At 36.8% G+C, this 17,416-nt stretch overlaps 2 protein-coding genes, 2 long non-coding RNA genes and 4 pseudogenes across 9 annotated transcripts; 5 read left to right on the forward strand and 3 right to left on the reverse strand.

The window, feature by feature from the left end:
- Nucleotides 1-405: 405 nt before the first annotated feature.
- On the forward strand, nucleotides 406-943 carry AT2G10405 (annotated as a pseudogene; the record flags this gene model as incomplete). Its single annotated transcript has 1 exon — nucleotides 406-943.
- Nucleotides 822-1,871, reverse strand: SADHU1-1 (annotated as a pseudogene; the record flags this gene model as incomplete). Its single annotated transcript has 1 exon — nucleotides 822-1,871.
- A 1,033-nt stretch (nucleotides 1,872-2,904) lies between these two features.
- On the forward strand, nucleotides 2,905-3,570 carry AT2G10420 (annotated as a pseudogene; the record flags this gene model as incomplete). Its single annotated transcript has 1 exon — nucleotides 2,905-3,570.
- Nucleotides 3,571-3,615: 45 nt separating this feature from the next.
- AT2G10430 lies at nucleotides 3,616-6,553 on the reverse strand (annotated as a pseudogene). The gene has a single exon.
- A 1,077-nt stretch (nucleotides 6,554-7,630) lies between these two features.
- Nucleotides 7,631-8,141, forward strand: AT2G05505. The gene has a single exon (NR_140083.1). It is a non-coding gene; the product is annotated as an other RNA (long non-coding RNA).
- A 437-nt stretch (nucleotides 8,142-8,578) lies between these two features.
- Nucleotides 8,579-12,873, reverse strand: AT2G10440 (mediator of RNA polymerase II transcription subunit; the record flags this gene model as incomplete). Of its 2 annotated transcripts, NM_001161040.1 has the most annotated exons (13): nucleotides 8,579-8,789; nucleotides 8,872-8,960; nucleotides 9,033-9,197; nucleotides 9,275-9,589; nucleotides 9,677-10,648; nucleotides 10,773-10,847; nucleotides 10,940-11,034; nucleotides 11,513-11,637; nucleotides 11,728-11,899; nucleotides 11,997-12,063; nucleotides 12,150-12,252; nucleotides 12,388-12,414; nucleotides 12,752-12,873. In NM_001161040.1, 13 exons carry the CDS (start codon nucleotides 12,871-12,873, stop codon nucleotides 8,579-8,581), a joined length of 2,538 nt encoding a protein of 845 aa, NP_001154512.1. The 2 variants fall into 2 exon arrangements, with proteins under 2 accessions (NP_001154512.1, NP_178842.1); NM_126801.1 differs by lacking the exons at nucleotides 11,997-12,063; nucleotides 12,388-12,414 and adding an exon at nucleotides 11,077-11,469 and having other exon boundaries at nucleotides 8,872-8,990; nucleotides 11,728-11,840.
- A 1,420-nt stretch (nucleotides 12,874-14,293) lies between these two features.
- Nucleotides 14,294-14,679, forward strand: AT2G05515. The gene has a single exon (NR_140084.1). It is a non-coding gene; the product is annotated as an other RNA (long non-coding RNA).
- A 452-nt stretch (nucleotides 14,680-15,131) lies between these two features.
- On the forward strand, nucleotides 15,132-15,600 carry AT2G10450 (14-3-3 family protein; the record flags this gene model as incomplete). Its single annotated transcript, NM_126802.1, has 3 exons — nucleotides 15,132-15,191; nucleotides 15,333-15,425; nucleotides 15,505-15,600. 3 exons carry the CDS (start codon nucleotides 15,132-15,134, stop codon nucleotides 15,598-15,600), a joined length of 249 nt encoding a protein of 82 aa, NP_565347.1.
- Nucleotides 15,601-17,416: the final 1,816 nt, after the last annotated feature.

The following is a 17,416-nucleotide window of genomic DNA, read 5'->3' on the forward strand; positions in this document are numbered from 1 at the left end:
CTGATGCCACTAAAACAAATTAAATGTGCCAAATTGTTAAAAACTCTGTCAAATTTACAAAAAGTGTATGGTGTCATCGTAAAAAAGTCTATCCTCATAATAAAGCCTTTTACAAATTAAATATTTGTCGTAACTATATTTAAATTTATATAATGATAGCAGATTTTTTTTGCGACAGATTTATATTTTTTCACAGATTTAATGTCGCAAAAAATCTGTCATAGACAAATAAATCTGTTACAGAAAAATAAACTTGTCACAACTAAGCAGCAGATTTTTCCAAAAAAAAAAAAAACAAACAATTTTTTACAAAAATGTTTTAAAAAAAATTAAAGGGTAATACTAACTTTATTTTTATTCCTATCAAAGAGAATAATAGAAAATTACTAGTTAAACCCAGATAAAGGATATAACCTATTTTTGAGACATTCTAGTAATTATATCCTATATTTGAGACATGCCTTTAAATTAATAAAAATAATTATAGAAAAATATAATTTAACAAACAAAAGATTTTCTATTTTGTTTGATAATGCATCCGCTAATATTGCTTCCATTGATGAATTAATAAATAATTATAGTCTTATTTTAGGTGGAAAACATTTTCATGTTCGATGCATTTGTCATGTTTTAAATTTATGTGTTCAAGATGGTTTATTGGTTTCTCAAAATAATCTTATTTCACCAATTAAAACTACGTTGAATTATTTATGGGGTCATCCACAATTAATGAAAAAATGGTTTGATTTTGTAAAATGCATAACATATCCCCCAAACAGTTTTCTCGAGATGTTCCTACTCAGTGGAATTCAACATATTATATGCTTGTTGATTCTATTGGTTATAAACATTTATTGTGTAGTTTTATTCAACAAAATCGCAGTTCTTTAGCTTAATGGCCCACTCAACATTTTTATTATCCGGTGTTTATTATCCTACTAGTCATTTTTTTTTTATTAAGAATCCCAAATGGGCTTATGGAAGATGGGCCAAACGACAAATACACGGTTACAAAATGAAAGAAGCCCAAAACAAACCCAGCGAAAACAAGATCAGAACCGTGCGGTACACCGGAAACACGAACATCGCCTTCTAGAACCGACGCTAGCAAGGACGACTCCTATGTGGCTACGACCTCGACATCAAACTTTTGGCTTGAGCTAGCGAACCCCGCCGCAAATCAACGCCAAGAACAAGCCTAACCTGGAACAATCCTTTCGGAAAAGGGAGAACCGCCACAACCGAGACCCAATCCCTCCTCTCCCCAACCTAGCAAGACGAAGGATTCGAAACTTACCCCCATCTCCACTGATGCTCACCCAAGGACCTCTCCCAAAGCAAACCTCACTTCAGATCCGGCTAAGGGAAAACTAGCTACGGCGGAGAAGACGGTCTCTGGCTCAGGCAAGCCATCATCCACCAAGATCCAGCTAAGGAACACCCGCAGCTCGCCATCTAGGATCCGACCAAAGATCCACTGTTAATCTCGTCGCAAAGAGGTGAAACCCACCGATCTACAGTCCGACTTCTGCCGCTCACCGGAGCTACAGCTCACAAGCTGTCGAGCCTAAAGAATCCATTCCAATCCGCTAGCGTCCATGACCAGCAGACAAGGAGGAACATCATCTCATGGCTGCTGTGAGGAGAGCCACCAATTCGCATTGAAACCATAGATCCACCACACCACACACCACCGGAGAAGAAAGGCGCCCACTCCCGTGTCAGCCGCTAACCCAACCTTCGTCGATGAAGCTCCTTACAGAGGCGGCCATGGAAAAACCCTAGATCCGAAAAATAGGTTAAGAAGAGAGAGAAGAGAGAGGAACGATTGTCCTTTTTTCCAACCACGGTATCTCCTACTAGTCATTTACTTTTGTATGAATTTGTTAATATTGCTGATGTGATGCATGAACATGAAAATAATACTGTTTTGTCATCATGCATAACTAGTATGAGAGATAAATTGTTAAAATACTATAGAAAAGTTCCACCTCTTAATTTGCTTGCATCTGTTTTTGATCCTAGAACTAAATTTGATGGTTTATATGATTATCTCGTCGCTATTATGATTTATTGCATTTGTTTGATAGTATTAGTTTTCCAAGCATTATTTCAACTCAAGAAAAGATATAGAAAATTTGTATGATGTATATTATAGATTATATGAGCATTTGGTACCACTACAATAAATATCAACATTGATAGCACTATAGGATAGCTCATTTTCTGTTCCTGCTATGGTAGGGTTTTTTTTTGGGGTTTCTTTATAATATGGGTTAATAAACACTATGATAGGAATTTAATGAGCGGGAATCTAAAATGACTTTATCCGCCAACACTTAGCCAAAAAAACACTTAGCGCGAGAACAGTAATTCATTTCCCTCTTCAGTCACTTAGCCCAAAACACTTAGCGCGATACAGTAATCAAAACCAAACCATTCTCTCAAAAAACAAATTCCGACAAACTCAGATTTATCACCAATTAAGCTCAAATCTCTAACCTCGAAGCTCATTCTCAAACCTCAAAGTCGTATTAAGATCTGATTTGTACTCCGCCGTAGCCTAATCCTCATACGCAGCGGCTGTCAATGAGTTAAAACCGAGGCATGTCTTTCTTCGTTTATATAACTTCTATTTCTATTGAATTTTTGGGTAAGATTGTCTCTAATTTTGATCTAGTTCAGTAGATTGGTAAGGAAAATCGGATTTGTTTTTCATTTTGAAATTAGGGTTCTTCGATTAGTTTGAAATTAGGGTTCTTCGATTTGTTTGAAATTTAGGGTAAAGAAATAACTTCTGCGATTATCATGTCTGTTTAACATTTGAATCCACATTCTCTTCACAAAGATCTTGTTTTGTGATATAGATTTCTCTTAATCGATTTAACATTTGAATCCACATTTGAATACAATGACCAAGACTTGGCTACTAATGGTGATGTAGGTGACAATCTAGTGGCTAACTTAGGTGAGATTGTAGAGGGTGAGGACAAGAGAGAAGATGAGTTCCTAGCCAAGGTAGCAGATGCAGAAACCCCTTTATATCCTGATTGTTTAAACCACAGCAAGCTACCAGCAATTGTGTCTCTCTTTAGGCTTAAGACCAAGAATGGATGGTCTGACAAGAGCTTTGATGAGCTTCTTGAGACGCTGCCCAAAATGTTTCCCAAGGACAATGTGCTTCACACATCATTGTATAATGTGAAGAAGTTTTTGAAGAGCTTTGATATGTGATATCAAAAGATACATGCGTGTGTAAATGACTGCTGTCTTTTCTGAAGAAGTACAAGAAGCTGGAAAATTGTCCCAAATGCAATGCTTCAAGGTGAAAGATTAATATGCAGACGGGTGAAGTCAAGAAAGGTGTGCCACAAAAAGTATTATGGTACTTTCCAATAATCTCGCGGTTGAAGAGAATGTTTAGAACAGAGGAAATGGCAAAGGACTTAAGATGGCATTTCAGTAACAAGTCTAGTGATGGCAAACTTTGCCATCCTGTAGATTCTGTTACATGGGAAAAGATGAATGACAAGTACCCTTTATTTGCATCAAAAGAAAGGAACATGCGATTATAATCTATTCTATTTAGTCCATTATAATGTCAAAATATAATCTACAAGGGCTGATGGCTTCAAATACGATTGAAGCTCTCTCACTACTCTGAGATGTGAAAAGGTCTTGAAAGTATTCAGAGATCACTTCAAGAATATTCCCTTCATCAAACTGTGAGTCGCCATTTTTATCTTCTATAACTTCAAATTTGTTAACAGTTTTCCTGCCTCTGGTGATAGCATGAAAGTAGCCTGTATTTTTATCTCCTAAGGCTAACCAAAGTTGTCTGCTTGGTTGTTTCTAGAAACCCTCTTCATCTTGGTAGGCTAAGAGTAGCTTGGTATTGAGTGTAAAGATGAGTTCAATGCAAGGTAAGGAGCTTGACATTGCTATCTCAAGAGCTTTTCGAGTTTTCTCTATGGTTATTTGGCTGTTTTTGAGCTTTTCTATGGACCAGGAAATGATACTTCGCCTTGTTCGAGAGATCTTTTCACTTACTATGTCTGCTAAATCGCAGGTCCAAGCTTCTTTCACCAACTGTTTGACTTCTAGATCCTCTTTCAGTCTTCTGTCATATCTAAAGATACCCTTTTCTTTTTACTTTTCAGGTCAAAAGAAGTGATGAGAGGTCTGTCGTCTGAGCCTTCAAAGTTGAGGTACTCACATCTCCCTGATGGGTAAACTTCTGTCCATGCCCCATTAGAGACAGCTCTATCTAATCGACAATGGATTAGGTTCTCATGTCTTTTGCCTCGCCATGACAGGGGGTTATCCGAATGTTGGAGATCATAAAGATCACACTCTAACATGAAGGAGCGCAGGTCAATCGCAGGTCCAAGCTTCAGGTCTAGTTGGGCCACCAGTCTTTTCAGTGGAGTCAATGATATCATTGAAGTCACCACTGAGAAACCATGGAACCTCTCTTGCTGTTCCTATAGCTGTCAGTTGTGCCCAGATAAGTTTTCTTTTAGTTCTGTCTCGTTCTCCATAAAGAAAAGTAGCAAAAACCATTTTTTCTTCAGATTTAATAGATGTATCAAGATAGTTTTGACAAGAGTTTAAAATTTCCAATTCTACATGTTGTTTCCAGTAGAGAGCGAGTCCTCCACCACCAGGACTGTGAGGAGAGATGAATCTGTGGTTAGTGTAGTCCATCCACTGAAGCTTCTTAGTGACAATATCATCCGGATTTTTCGTCTTCATGAGGAATAAAACATAAGGTGAGATACTTTTTTGTATCACACGCAGTCTTTGGACTGTCATGGGATTCCCCAGCCCACAACAGTTCCAACTTGCAACTTTTAAGGAAGAGGAGGGGGTGGTTTATGAAAATCCACCCTCTCTTTCACTATTGCTGGTATGATCTTTTGTTTAGGAAGAGCTCTGCTTGTCGATGCCCCATTAGTCGGCCTTGGAGTATTTTTCTTTTTATGACCAAAAGTTTTGTTGACACCGTTATTTAACTCTTCTTCACCAAGATTTGATGAGCTCTGGAGAATTCTTCTTCTTGGTGAATTTTGAATGGTAATAAGTTGCCTTTTTGATGATTTTGTCCCTGCAAGCCTTATCGGTCTTTTATTTCCTGGCTTGGTCGAAGGTCTGATAAGTGGAGGTCTTCCTCTTTTCTTCTTTACTAGTGCAGCAGCCGCATTTGGATCTAGTATTGGTAAGTAAGGTGATAGAGATTGTCTTGAAGACTGAAGCAGAGCCGCCCCAGATTCAGCTTGGAGTTGGGCTTGTGTTGCAGAGTTAATAATAGATGCAGCAGTAGCTGCCATTAGGCCTTTAGCTTCCCCTTGCAGAACTCGTCATCTCCTTGTTGCACTCTCTGTGGGGTCTGCACAACTAGTGTACTATAGGGTCACTTCACATAGTTCTCCCATGACCTCCTCATTTGAAAGTATGATGGGGATAGGTGTTGGAAGTAAGGGTTCATCGACGCTTCTCTCAAGTGGTGGTCTTCTACTCCTTGAAGATTGCGGAGAAGCAGGAGGACGATGCTCCTTGGGTGGTGATTTTTCCCACCACTGAAGAGATGAGGTAAGATGATCTCTAGAGGTTCTAGCAGGATGGCGAACAGGGGATCTCAAGGACCTGTTGGAATCTCCTCTGTATGAGTTCTGATCTCTTGGTGGAGATTGTCGACGCGGAGACCGCTTATTTGTAGATGGTTTCCAGGAATCATTACTGTACTCTTTCCTTCTATCATTGAAATTCTCAGGGTGAGAGCTTCTGTGTCTAGAGTAGGGGTGGTAATGGGATTTTACAGAGTCTCGGGTTTCTTTTTGTTGCGTTTTGTTGGAGGAGCTTTGGATAGATTTGCTCTTTGAGGCGGAGGGTATCCCTTGGTCCCTTGGAGACCCTTTAATAAGGGCTAGTCCCGGACAGTTTTTCTCCGCATGAGTAAGCCTGAGATAGTGTTTACAGTGAGACTTCAGTCTTTTGTAGTCCAAGGTGACTAGGACTTCGCTGCGGTCAGAGAACTCCACAATGGTTTCTTTAGTAATAGGTTGTAGCCCGTTTATCATAACTTGGATTCTTGCTGCAGAGGGGGTAAGTTCATGGTCCAGGAGGTCTCCAATGTCCTCTGCGATGTCTGTCAACATTTTCGGCTTCCAGTAATGTAGAGGAAGTCCTTGTATTTCAATCTAAAAGGGGATCTGAGACGGGAATGAGGCAAATATGATAGGCTCCCAGTAATCAAAATGGTAAGGTCTCTTGTTTAGAACCTTTTGTAGATCTTCTTCGTGGTCAAACCTGAATTGGAAGCCATCTTTTCCTAGGTCTGAGCCAATTGCCTTGCCTTTCAGGTTCCATCTGTTGGAGAGAAAGGGGATGAGGGACCATAGCCTTTGGATAGAAGGATTTGTGAGTCGTCCAATTAGGGTTAGAGAGTTTTCCTGGATAAGGTCTGAGTTGTCCAGAGTAGGGCTTTGATACGTCTTGGAGCAGGGGGCATAAACTGCTTTGAAGAGTCTTGCTCACTAAGAGATGGTGTAGAGGGGCGACTTCTGGGATGAGGTATGTACTCTCGAAATCTTTCCTTTTCATTGTTATAAGAGGACTGTCTAATGTCTCTGTCTGAGAAGGAGGACTCTCTAGGATGTCTTTACCTTTTGCAGAGTAAGAGTGCCTTAAGGCCATGATGAGACTTGGGCAGAATGACTTGGGAGAGATGATGGGAGACGGTTCTTCAGAGTTTTTAAAAAGTTTCGAGAGGGTTCTTCACTTAGAGGTGAGAGTTATCTTCCCCAGTAAGAGAACTGTATGCTGCTAAGCCATAGAGCATGACATACAGGCTGGTTCAAATGCTAAAAAAGGTTCCAAGAGAGTTCAACGAGGTTAAGATATTGTTAGAAGCTGGACAGAAGGTTTAACCATACCGTGAGAAGAGAGAATACGGTTGTTGGAGTCTTCTTCCAGAGCTTCAAGGTTGAGAAACATGCTCTAGCGGGAGGGCCGAAGTGAGGTTTGAGTCCTCTGGAGTCATGTTGAGTTGATAGTCCAACCGCCCATGCCTGGTGGCATGGTAAGAGAAGTTTCCTCGGCGAGAAAGAGCAAAGAAAGGTCACCGGAGTTGTAAAATTGCCTTGTATAGGAAGTAAAAGTGGGTGAGATCTGGTTTTTCAAAAACTCTTTACTGCTTTGGGGTCACTCGGGAAGAGTGCCTAAGAGAGAAATCTCGCTAGAGTATTTTTGTTTTCTTCTTTCGTTGATGTATGGTTTTCTCTGGTTATAAATGGTTAACAGTATAGTTAACCGAATAAACCCAAAAATATGGGTTAATAAATGTTGAAGTATCAATTCAGGGAGTTTAGATAGAGATCTTTTGATTCATGGAGAAATAGATATAAAACTTTTTTTAGAAAAAGAGAAAAAATGTACAGACCTTCTAAAGACTATAAAGTTGTGCTATTATTTGGGATGCGAGAAAAAAAAATAGGAATCTACAGCATGATTGTTTCAATTTTGAGGCTATAGCTTTTTATTTTGCTTTATAAATCTCTTATCATGTCATGTAAATCAATAGGATACTTTCGAGAGCTTTTTTTTTTTTTCTTTTTTTTTTCTCTTACCCTTCTCGTTTCTTTAGAAACGATCATGCTCTAATCCAAATCGGATATTAATTTCAGTTTTTTTTTTTTTCTGTTTAATTAGGTTTATAAATTTTGCTTCGACGATATCAATAATTTTGATTTCGGACAAGACTTTTGATACCACTTTTATCAAGTTCTCTCTTGCCTTGCGAGTTTAGATCTCCATCTATTGGTGATTGTTGATGTCTTTGGTTTCTTCACAAATCCTCTATGTTCCCACCAATTAGTTCGACGAGTAATATCTATACCACTTCTTTATGCACACACATGAACAAAGATCCGGCCACATCAATATGGGTGTCGTCAGAGGTGGAGCTTCCCCGACGATAATGATACTTGAAGAATTTTTAAGCGACTTCCATCACTTGATCCGAAAGAATATCGACGATTTTTGGACATGGGTTCGAGATCGACAGAAGGAAAGACGATTCTCAACATTTTGGTGAATTCTAGCGGTTTCCCGCGAATTCAACAGCGGTGCTTGACGTCTCGGCCCGTGTCATAGGGCAAAACACTTCATCAACACGTTTCATCAGCAAAATCTTTATGAGTGGATGTTTAAATTACTAAGGATGATTTAGTTTTATAGGCTTGGCTTCATTTTCTGTAATCCTTTTTTAAAACTTATATTCCAACCTTTTGGGCTCTATAAATGAAACATGTAATAAGAAAAAACAATAAAATACTTTAAAATCTTTTTTAAAAAAAAGGCTTTGTGCCTAAATATTTCAAGATAATTTATTATACTATCGGTTTTGAAACAATTATAATTTCTTGTTAAAATATATACAATAAGAAGACATGAGCCACACCATACAAATAAATGTTACTTCTATCTCAAAGGAAATAAAAAAAAACCTAACTTGGGCTATAAGGCTTCCCACCTAAAAACTATCTTGTACGGTGAGTGAGAAAGGAAGTATTAGTCCTCATGAAGCTCTTAGAACCGTTTCCCAAGCACCATACTTGGAGCTGAAAGTGCCTCCACCATGTCTCTCTGCGTACTCAACCATTGTCGCTCTCGCACAATCATTCCACGTTTGAGCTATTCCTTTCGAAAACCCTGGTTCTGAAAATTCCTTCATGGACAAACTGAACCTTGATCTGGTTCTCGCGGATAGATCCTCATACTTGTGTACACTGAAACATGCAGATATAAATCCTTAAGATCATATATATTTACTCCAATCGTTGTTACTTGATTTCTAAGAAAGATTCATACCTAGTGTCAAAGGAGATTTCCTCGAGAACTATCGGAGAACTATACGGATAATCCATAGGAAATAGTAAGCGTAAAGGTTGAATCTGTGCCTGCATCAAACATTTAGAGACATAAAAAATCTGAGCAGAGTGAGGAAAAAGAAGAAGTTTGAAGTAACTTACAATTTTTCCAGACTTGTAATGATCTTTGAATGTGGCACTGAGAGCCACAGGAGCATAAGTACAAGTGACGATTGTTCCTAAAGAATCTTCATCACATATCTCTACCACTGTCTCTACAAGTCTCCCATTTGTTTCTTTGATTTCTTGCAAAAGGGCATAACCAGGCTACAAGATTGAAAAAATGGATTTATTTCGATGTTTCATTTGTTTTCGTAGTTCGATACCAATAGAGTAGATTTTACCGCAATATTGTTAACTTTCAAGCCAGATGATGTTGTGGAAACAACTTCAGATTCAAGGCTACTCAACTGTTCATAACTATCAATTTGTGATGACATATCTGGCGGCACAATGTTGATTGATCGCTTCATTCTCTTAGACAGATTTGTTTCTTCGTGTGTGGTAAAGTTTCTTGTCCTCTCACTCAAATCCTCGCCTAAACCAGCTCTAGATCCTCCACTAGAAGGGAACGATCCTCCAATCATGTCAACCATACTAATCACCGAGCTAATCTCACTTACAGATTCTGCCAATGATTTTGGTGATGCTGCTTGAAACTAGAAAGCCACACACATTAAAAATTAGGTCAGTAAATAGGAGAAGGTAAAGAAAGTAAACTTAGATAAGCTATAGAGTTTACTTACCGCTTTTATAAGTCGATCAATAGGCCGCTCTGTGATTGGCTCGGGCGGAGGAACAAATAACAGAGGAGTTTCTTGTGTGCCAAGTTTACTAGAAGAATCTAAAGTTGAGTTTATTTCATCAACACCAGAAACTGGAGACTCAACAGATATAGGCATTTCAGAATCTCCAGGAACTGGAGATGGAGCTGGAGCAACAAAAGCCGAACCACTAGAGTTCAATGGGGTTCCGGTTTTGTTAATCGTCGCAGGAAGAATATGCTGGTCAACTAACTGAGGAGAAGAGTGGTTCTGTATCTGAGAGGATGAAACGTTAGACTCTTGCTTTGGAACCTGGCGCTGACTCGATGAGACTTGTTGCTCAAGCAACCTGGCTTTAATGTTGACCCTCTCCCTCATCCTCACATCATTCATCTCATTTGTCTGCATTTGATGTTGATGATTCCCTTGTTGTGGTTGTTGTTGTTGCATTTGTCGGTGATGGAATCGCTTCTGCTTCTGCAACGACTGAACCGAACTGATATTTGTGTTTACGGCCCGAGGATTTTGTTTAACAGAAGGTAACATGACATTTCCTGAGGAAGCCATAATGATGTTCTCGTCTCTTGGATCCAACTTAGGCCTTATTTGCAACAAAGACGAGGCCTCATTTTGGCTACTTGGCATCAACCGTGATCTCCTTTGCTCCTTATAAAGAGACTGTGACACATGGACTTGAGGACTTTGGGTTTGCATTGCTGTTTGAGAAGGAGGAAATTGTCCTTGTTGTTGCTGCGTTGGCCTCAAAACCATGGTCTGACTCTTGGTAAATTTCAATATGTGGTACTCATATTGACTAAACTTGTCTCTATGTTTCTCTGATACACTGCTCCTATGAACATTTAAGAAAAACATAAGGTGTTCCATTGACAATTTTCCCGCCTTTAGCTTTTCAATCCACTGAGCTTGCATCGGTTGCGGCGGAAGAGATTCAGTCTGGAAACATTAGGTTTATTAAACCAAAAACAACACAAAGTTTTAGAAAAAAAAATGATTAAGAAAACCATTAGAACAAATTCTTGTTCCACAAGCAAAACAATTAGGTTATAAAATAAAGTACCTCCCGCAATTTTTCCGCAACTCTTTGGTGCATTAAACTGAGAACAGGTAAACACATCTCTTTCAGTTTTTTTATCTGCAGGACATATCAGAATGGGAATCAATTGAAAACAAAATCAAACCCTAATTGTGATGTTAAGAAGTGAAGAGCAAAGCAAGTGAAGATACCTTCTGATAGGTCTCCTCCTGCCAGTTTCCGGCATTGACATTTACCGTCTTTCCCGTAGAATCTTGAGATGCTACAATGATATTCATTATTAGAACTAAAAACATTATCACAAGAGTTAGTAAGAGAGGAAACATACTAGATGGATTTGCTCTCTCTAATTGTTGTGGCTGGTTCTGTTGATCTGTTATGTTTTGTGTTTGGCGCAACGAACTTGCTGCTTGAAATTGATTGGTATTGTTTTGTACAAAATCCAAATGTTTCTGTAAGTTTCTGTTCTGAGGATCCTGCTGCATGGGGTATTGTTGTCGGTATTGTTGTGACATCATTGGTTGAGATTGTCCTACTTGTTGACCTCTAGTCATACTTTGGAGGTTATTCTTCTGTTGAGACATTGCATGTAAGGTAACATTATTGTTCTGCTGAGACGAGGATACCTGAAAAGCTCCTTGTTGGTCTCTATTGTTTGGTCGTGATGTTGGAAGATTCGTCAGTTGATTAATGAGTTGCTCTTGTTCTTGTCGTTTCTGTTCTTGAGACGGCAGAACCATCTGTTGTTGATGACTAAAACTGACCCGTTGTATCGAAAACTGATTTCTGGTCAGTGATTGAGTGTTTTGTTAGCTTGATTGAGGAAAAGGCTGTTGAATAGGTTGTTTCAACAAACTTTGCGGATGATGTTGCGGCTGCGGTGACCGAGCTTGTTGTTGCATGTGCGAAGGTCGTAAATTACCATGGCGGATTTGATTCATTTGAGGCTGTTGCTGCTGAGGAAGAAGTTGTTGCCTACCATGTATCTGTCTTTGAGAACCGGGAACGGTTATAGGGACCTGACTTGGCAAAGCAGATGACACAGAGATTGCTCTGTGTGTTTTGCTGTAACCATTGTTGGCTCGTTGTAGTCTGCATATATGGCAACAAGGCGGGAAGAGATTGAGCTTGATTCACAACTACTTGAGAAGCTGATGTTTAGATAAACACATAGAAAAAAAAAGTTAGTTAGTGATTTCTTTGTTATTAAGCTAAAATAGTATAATTATGAAACCAAAAACTTATTACCTAGAACTCTAGTGTAAGTTCTCTGTATATAATGCAGTGTTTCACTGAGTTTCCTAAGGTAATCATTCTGAAACATAGCAAGGGGACAATGAGTAAGATATCAAATTCAGATTCTGAAGTTAATAGATGGAGAAACAATTTGTAGTTTAACACCTTATCGGTTGCTATGCTATAAAAATTTTCTTCAAATTTGGAAGCGATGTCGTTAATCTTATATTCTTCATGTGCATGAAACTTTTCCTTGAACTTTTCAACTCTACACATACATGAGAACAAAATATCAGTGACTATGAAGAATTTGGTTATAACTGATATTCAAGAGGAAGTGATACCATTTTAATTGCACTAAAAATACAAAACAGAGAAAATAATCCGTAGTTAATATTCGAACTTACGATAATCGTTTAGCGAACAAACACTGAAACAATTATACATATGTGCCAAGCAATTGTACATAGAAGCGAGAGTAAAACAAGATTCTCCTAGTGAGGAAGAGCCTAAATGCAGGTAATGAGGTTAAAAGAATATGCAAAACTTAAAGTACAAAAGGTTGAAGTTAGGTTTTGTCAACTATGATAAACATTTATGCACAACTCTTATGCTTTAACTGTTGCAATCTTTATCATGCGCAAACTACAAATATCACATCGAAAGCATGACCAAGAAAACCTTACTCTCTTTCATGAATGTTAATAATCAAATAAGAACAATGAGTCCAACAAAAGAAACATGAAACTCTTGAAAGAATGGCTTACATTTTTGAAAGAACCTTTTGCCGTAATTCAGGCTCATGTTGTGATCTCCAATCAATACGATTATTCGCAGCATCACGGTTTCCGCCTTGTTCATTAGGCTTCCAGTTAGTATTTCCCTCCATTAAGTTATGCGTCCTAACGGGGAGATGTATGTATAGGCTTTGACCAAGAACCGCCTCGCTAAACCTTAACAAACAAACAAAAGAATGATTAGAGAAATTACTCAACATGGTAACACAAAACAGATAAATATATAGTACAAGAAAACGACAAAAGAGTATTCAAAAATCAATATGCATATCACGCTAACAACCTATCGCATAATATCACACAACACGTATTATAATATTTGTTGGTGCAGGAATTAGCACCTCCGACAATACTAATTTAAACCGAGGAATAATGTGAATAAAATCGAGAATTCGATTGAACCGGGGTATCCCGGTTAGCCTGTTAATGGGCCTAAGTCATGAGATCGCCCGAAGACTTAAGTCGACAATCAAGATCGCCATAACCAACTTCTTAGGTCGTGTAAAGGGAAAACTTCCATTTAAGAGAAGAGGATCTCATGAAGAATAGAAGTAATGAAGATTTAAACCTAAGATAATTAGAAGTTTATCATATTTTGGTATATTCGACCTATTGTATAAATAGAGGGGTCAAACCCCCCATTGAGATCATCTTTAACCTAATACAAGAGACTACTATTACAGAGCAAACCCTAGCTTTTTGTTTAAGCAACCTAGTTCTTTTCCTTTGATTATTTGTGAGCTAAGAGAGGAGTGAATTTGTCTAAATCCCTTAGTACAAATTCATTGTTTGATTACTGAATCAACAATATTTAATATATAATCCTAACATTTTAACAATCAGCACCCAATGTCTAATCTTATACAAATGAAATTCAGAAATACAAAAGTAAAGGTGATACTATGTTTCCACAGATCCTACCCTCACCTTGGCAACTCGGTTGGATTTTAAGAAATAGGACTAGCAACAATGGATCCGGCTCAACAACGATCTCAAACTACAACAATTTAGATTAATCAATCAAGATTATATTCCCTTAATAATTTGTTATTTAATCTAATAACTAAACCAAGTCTAATAATTTAATATTAGTTGCTTAACACGTAATTGACTACGCCACATCCATTTACGTGACCAAATACTCCCCGGTTTAATAATTAAACCAACGCCACAATTCAAATCACGTACATGTCAATGCTACTTCTGGTTTGACAATTAACCCAACGCTTTCTAATAAGCCAATAACTGACTATATCGTCTTCTTCACTAACACAACCCAACTGACGCCATAACCGATCAACTCAAAAGGTTCCTTAATAATCAAGTTTCAATTCATGGCCGTAACTATACGTAATCCCTTGGTTTAGGTTGGTTCAATAATTAAACAACACAACACCTTAACATGAATACGAGAATAAGGTTTCACCGTTATCTCACTCTGCAACGAAGAAGTAGAGGATTCGGTATCACAGACCCAAACAAAGCACCAATGATAGATCTAGATTCCGGTGAAGAAGGAGGACGAAGAAGGCTAATAGTGGCTCAGATGGTGATGATTAGGGTTGGATGTTACGTGACGATAACTTCACGTCACCACTTAACACGATCGGGACCACAACCACAAACTACAACGATGGTGAACTCGATAGTGGAGGATGATGGTGACTTGAGAGTTGAGATCAAATTTCTATGATTTTGATAAGGTTAACATTGCGTGCTCGTAACATAAGCGGCGAGAGGAAGAAGACATTATATACATACGTACACACTTCTCACGTTTAGGTCTTGTTTTTAATGAAGATGGGCTTAATGAGAAATTGGGTCTTAGCTTTACCTCCTTTCGCCGTCTCCAGTCACGCCGAGACAGCTCCCTTTCATGCTTCTTCCGCCAGAATCCATCGCCGGATACATCTCGAAGATTGAATCAGAGTATTAAGGTAATTCACGACTATGAATCTTCTGGATTAGCGTCAGTGTATTGTTTATATCGATGTTTGCGACTATTTTTGGTTTAAGTTACTGGATTGGTGGTTTTTGAAGAAGCATCAATGTTTATAGGTTTCAGTTGTTTCAAGAACCATTGGATTCATTACTAGTAGTCTATGGTTTCATGATCAAGTAATTGTTGAAACATCGTAAATATCAAGTTTGTAGTAATTGTTCGAACTATCTATGTGAATTGTAGTTTTTTCTGTGTAGTTTACCTTGAGATTATCCACTGCTCTATACCTTGAAATTGAAATAGGCTTCACACTGAAGTTATAAGGACTTGGGGTACAAGAGTCGTTGGTTTGACTCTCCTTGTGATTGGTGCTATGAGAATCAAAGAAGCTTCTGAGATCCCATAACCATGTGTTGTTACTTTGCCACTAGGATTGTTTACGGCCTGCAACCGGAGGCTCTGATGATGGTACATATTTTGTCACCTGAAGACGTTACTAGTAATTATGTTCTTTGTGCTGCTTTTATTCATTAATTGCTTAAACTAAATGTTGTCGTTGCAAGATCTTTGTTCTTGTATGTTGGACAATGCCAATGTGCTATCGCTGAGTTGGATGCATTGGGTGATGAATTATACAAGGACAGTACCCTGATTATGAAGATTCTTAGAGACAATCTCACTTTCTGGACTTCAGATATGACTGTAAGCATCAACACAATATACATTGATCATTGTTCACTAAGTTCTGTAATTGACATGATTATAACTCTTTGGTCAATAGGACGAAGCAGGAGATGAGATCAAGGAGGCAGAACCAAAGGTCTTGTGCAAATGTCATTCTTGTTTCACTGTCTTGTCGGAACCAAAGCATAGTTAATTCATATTCTAGTACTCTCTTGATTAATAATAATTGGAAATGTATTATAGCGAGTAAAAGTAAACATGTGCAACCAAGAGTTGTTTCTTTTTGTGAATATGTTTTGTAAAACCATGTATTGTAACCAAACAAAAAGGATGTATGTATTGTTTTACAAAATTTGAATTTTTTTCTTAGAGAACCCCATTAGTGGTTTTAACCATTGGAGGACAAAAAACTTCAGAGCTCTTATGCAAGTTTTTAAGATTGAAAAAAGCTAATTTTATTCTTATAAAATGCAGAGAACCCATCATGGGGTTGTAACCATTGGAGATTCTCTTACAAATCATATATAGTCTTTTCTTTATTAAAATCGAATCACTATAAGCTTTTAGGAAACGTCAAATTGTCACTAATACTCGGCCCATTGTTGGGAATAAATCTGTATAAGTTTAGAATTGGGCTTGGCAATAGTCAAACGGCAATTCCAATTGTCCTTTTTTTCCTCTCGCACGAGTGTATTGATTTTTTTTTAACATATGAATTTATTATTTACTAGATATTGATAATTTCTTTAAAAAGTTAATTTTTTTAATTAATATTATTTATATATGAATAACATATTCAAAAGATACATTTTAGGTCTATAATTTTATTAAATAAAAAATTGATTTTTTGTCTTTAAAATGATTTATATATATAGGCTATTTTTTTTTAATGTATGATACACCTTGTGACGATTTTTATAACTAAAAGTTATATTTAATTTTAAATTGTACTTGTTGTGTTAATATTATTTATTTTGTTTAGTGTTTACAATTGTATAATTATATTTTGATAGTTAATTCTAGGGTTTCACCCATAGTATACCATTATATAATAATGGCGATCCAGACATGTCCCATGTAACCATGTCCAATGAAATTAATCATCATTTTATTATTTTCTTATAAAATTCAAATACTATAAATATTTGAAACTTCAAAAAAAAATTAATATTGATCTAAACTTTATAATTGTATATTGATTGTTATATCGAAGATTTCACCTGTAGAATATCATCCCATATTAATATCGACCCAAATCCGTCATACCATATAACCCCATCCTATGAAATTAAACATCATTTTGTCATAGTTTTATAAACTTCAAATATTTATAATAATAGAACTTCAAAAAAAAATTATTTCGATCAAAACTTCATTTGATTGTTATATCTAGAATTTTTATGTGGTATATCGTCCCATATTAATATCTTTTTTAAGTATTTATAATGTTTAATTTTATAATATTTAAACTTCTTATAAAGTTCAAATATTTATAATATTTAAATCTTCATTAAAGTTTTAAAATTATATATTTAAAACGTTTTATAAAGCTTAACTTTTAAAAAGTTAAGTATTTCTAATATTTTAAAACTTTTTAAAGTTTCAATCCTTAAAATTAAAAATACCGGAGTAAACCGGTTAACATTATTAGTTTTGGATACCTGATAAATCAAGCTTCCTGCTCATTCGTATTAAGAATCATTTTGATCCTTTTTATAGTATGACTTTGAACCATTGTCTAGTTTTTTAAACAATATGAGACCTTTTACACATATTTTGTTTTCTTCATCGATTGAGTAATGTATATCAGTTTTTGAAATTTGAATTACATGATATGCAGAAAAAATCTAACATTTATTAACTATATGTATTTTTCTATAAAATCAAAATAAATTAGAAATAAGAAAATTAAAAGTGAAAGAGGAATTTATATATTTATATTTAATGTAGGTAAAGAGAGTTTAAGAAATTAGCAATTGATTGAATATAGTGCAATAAAGATAAAATTT

The sequence above is a fragment of the Arabidopsis thaliana genome, chromosome 2, assembly GCF_000001735.4.
Source record: "Arabidopsis thaliana chromosome 2, partial sequence".
In the NCBI taxonomy this organism is placed as follows: Eukaryota; Viridiplantae; Streptophyta; class Magnoliopsida; order Brassicales; family Brassicaceae; genus Arabidopsis; species Arabidopsis thaliana.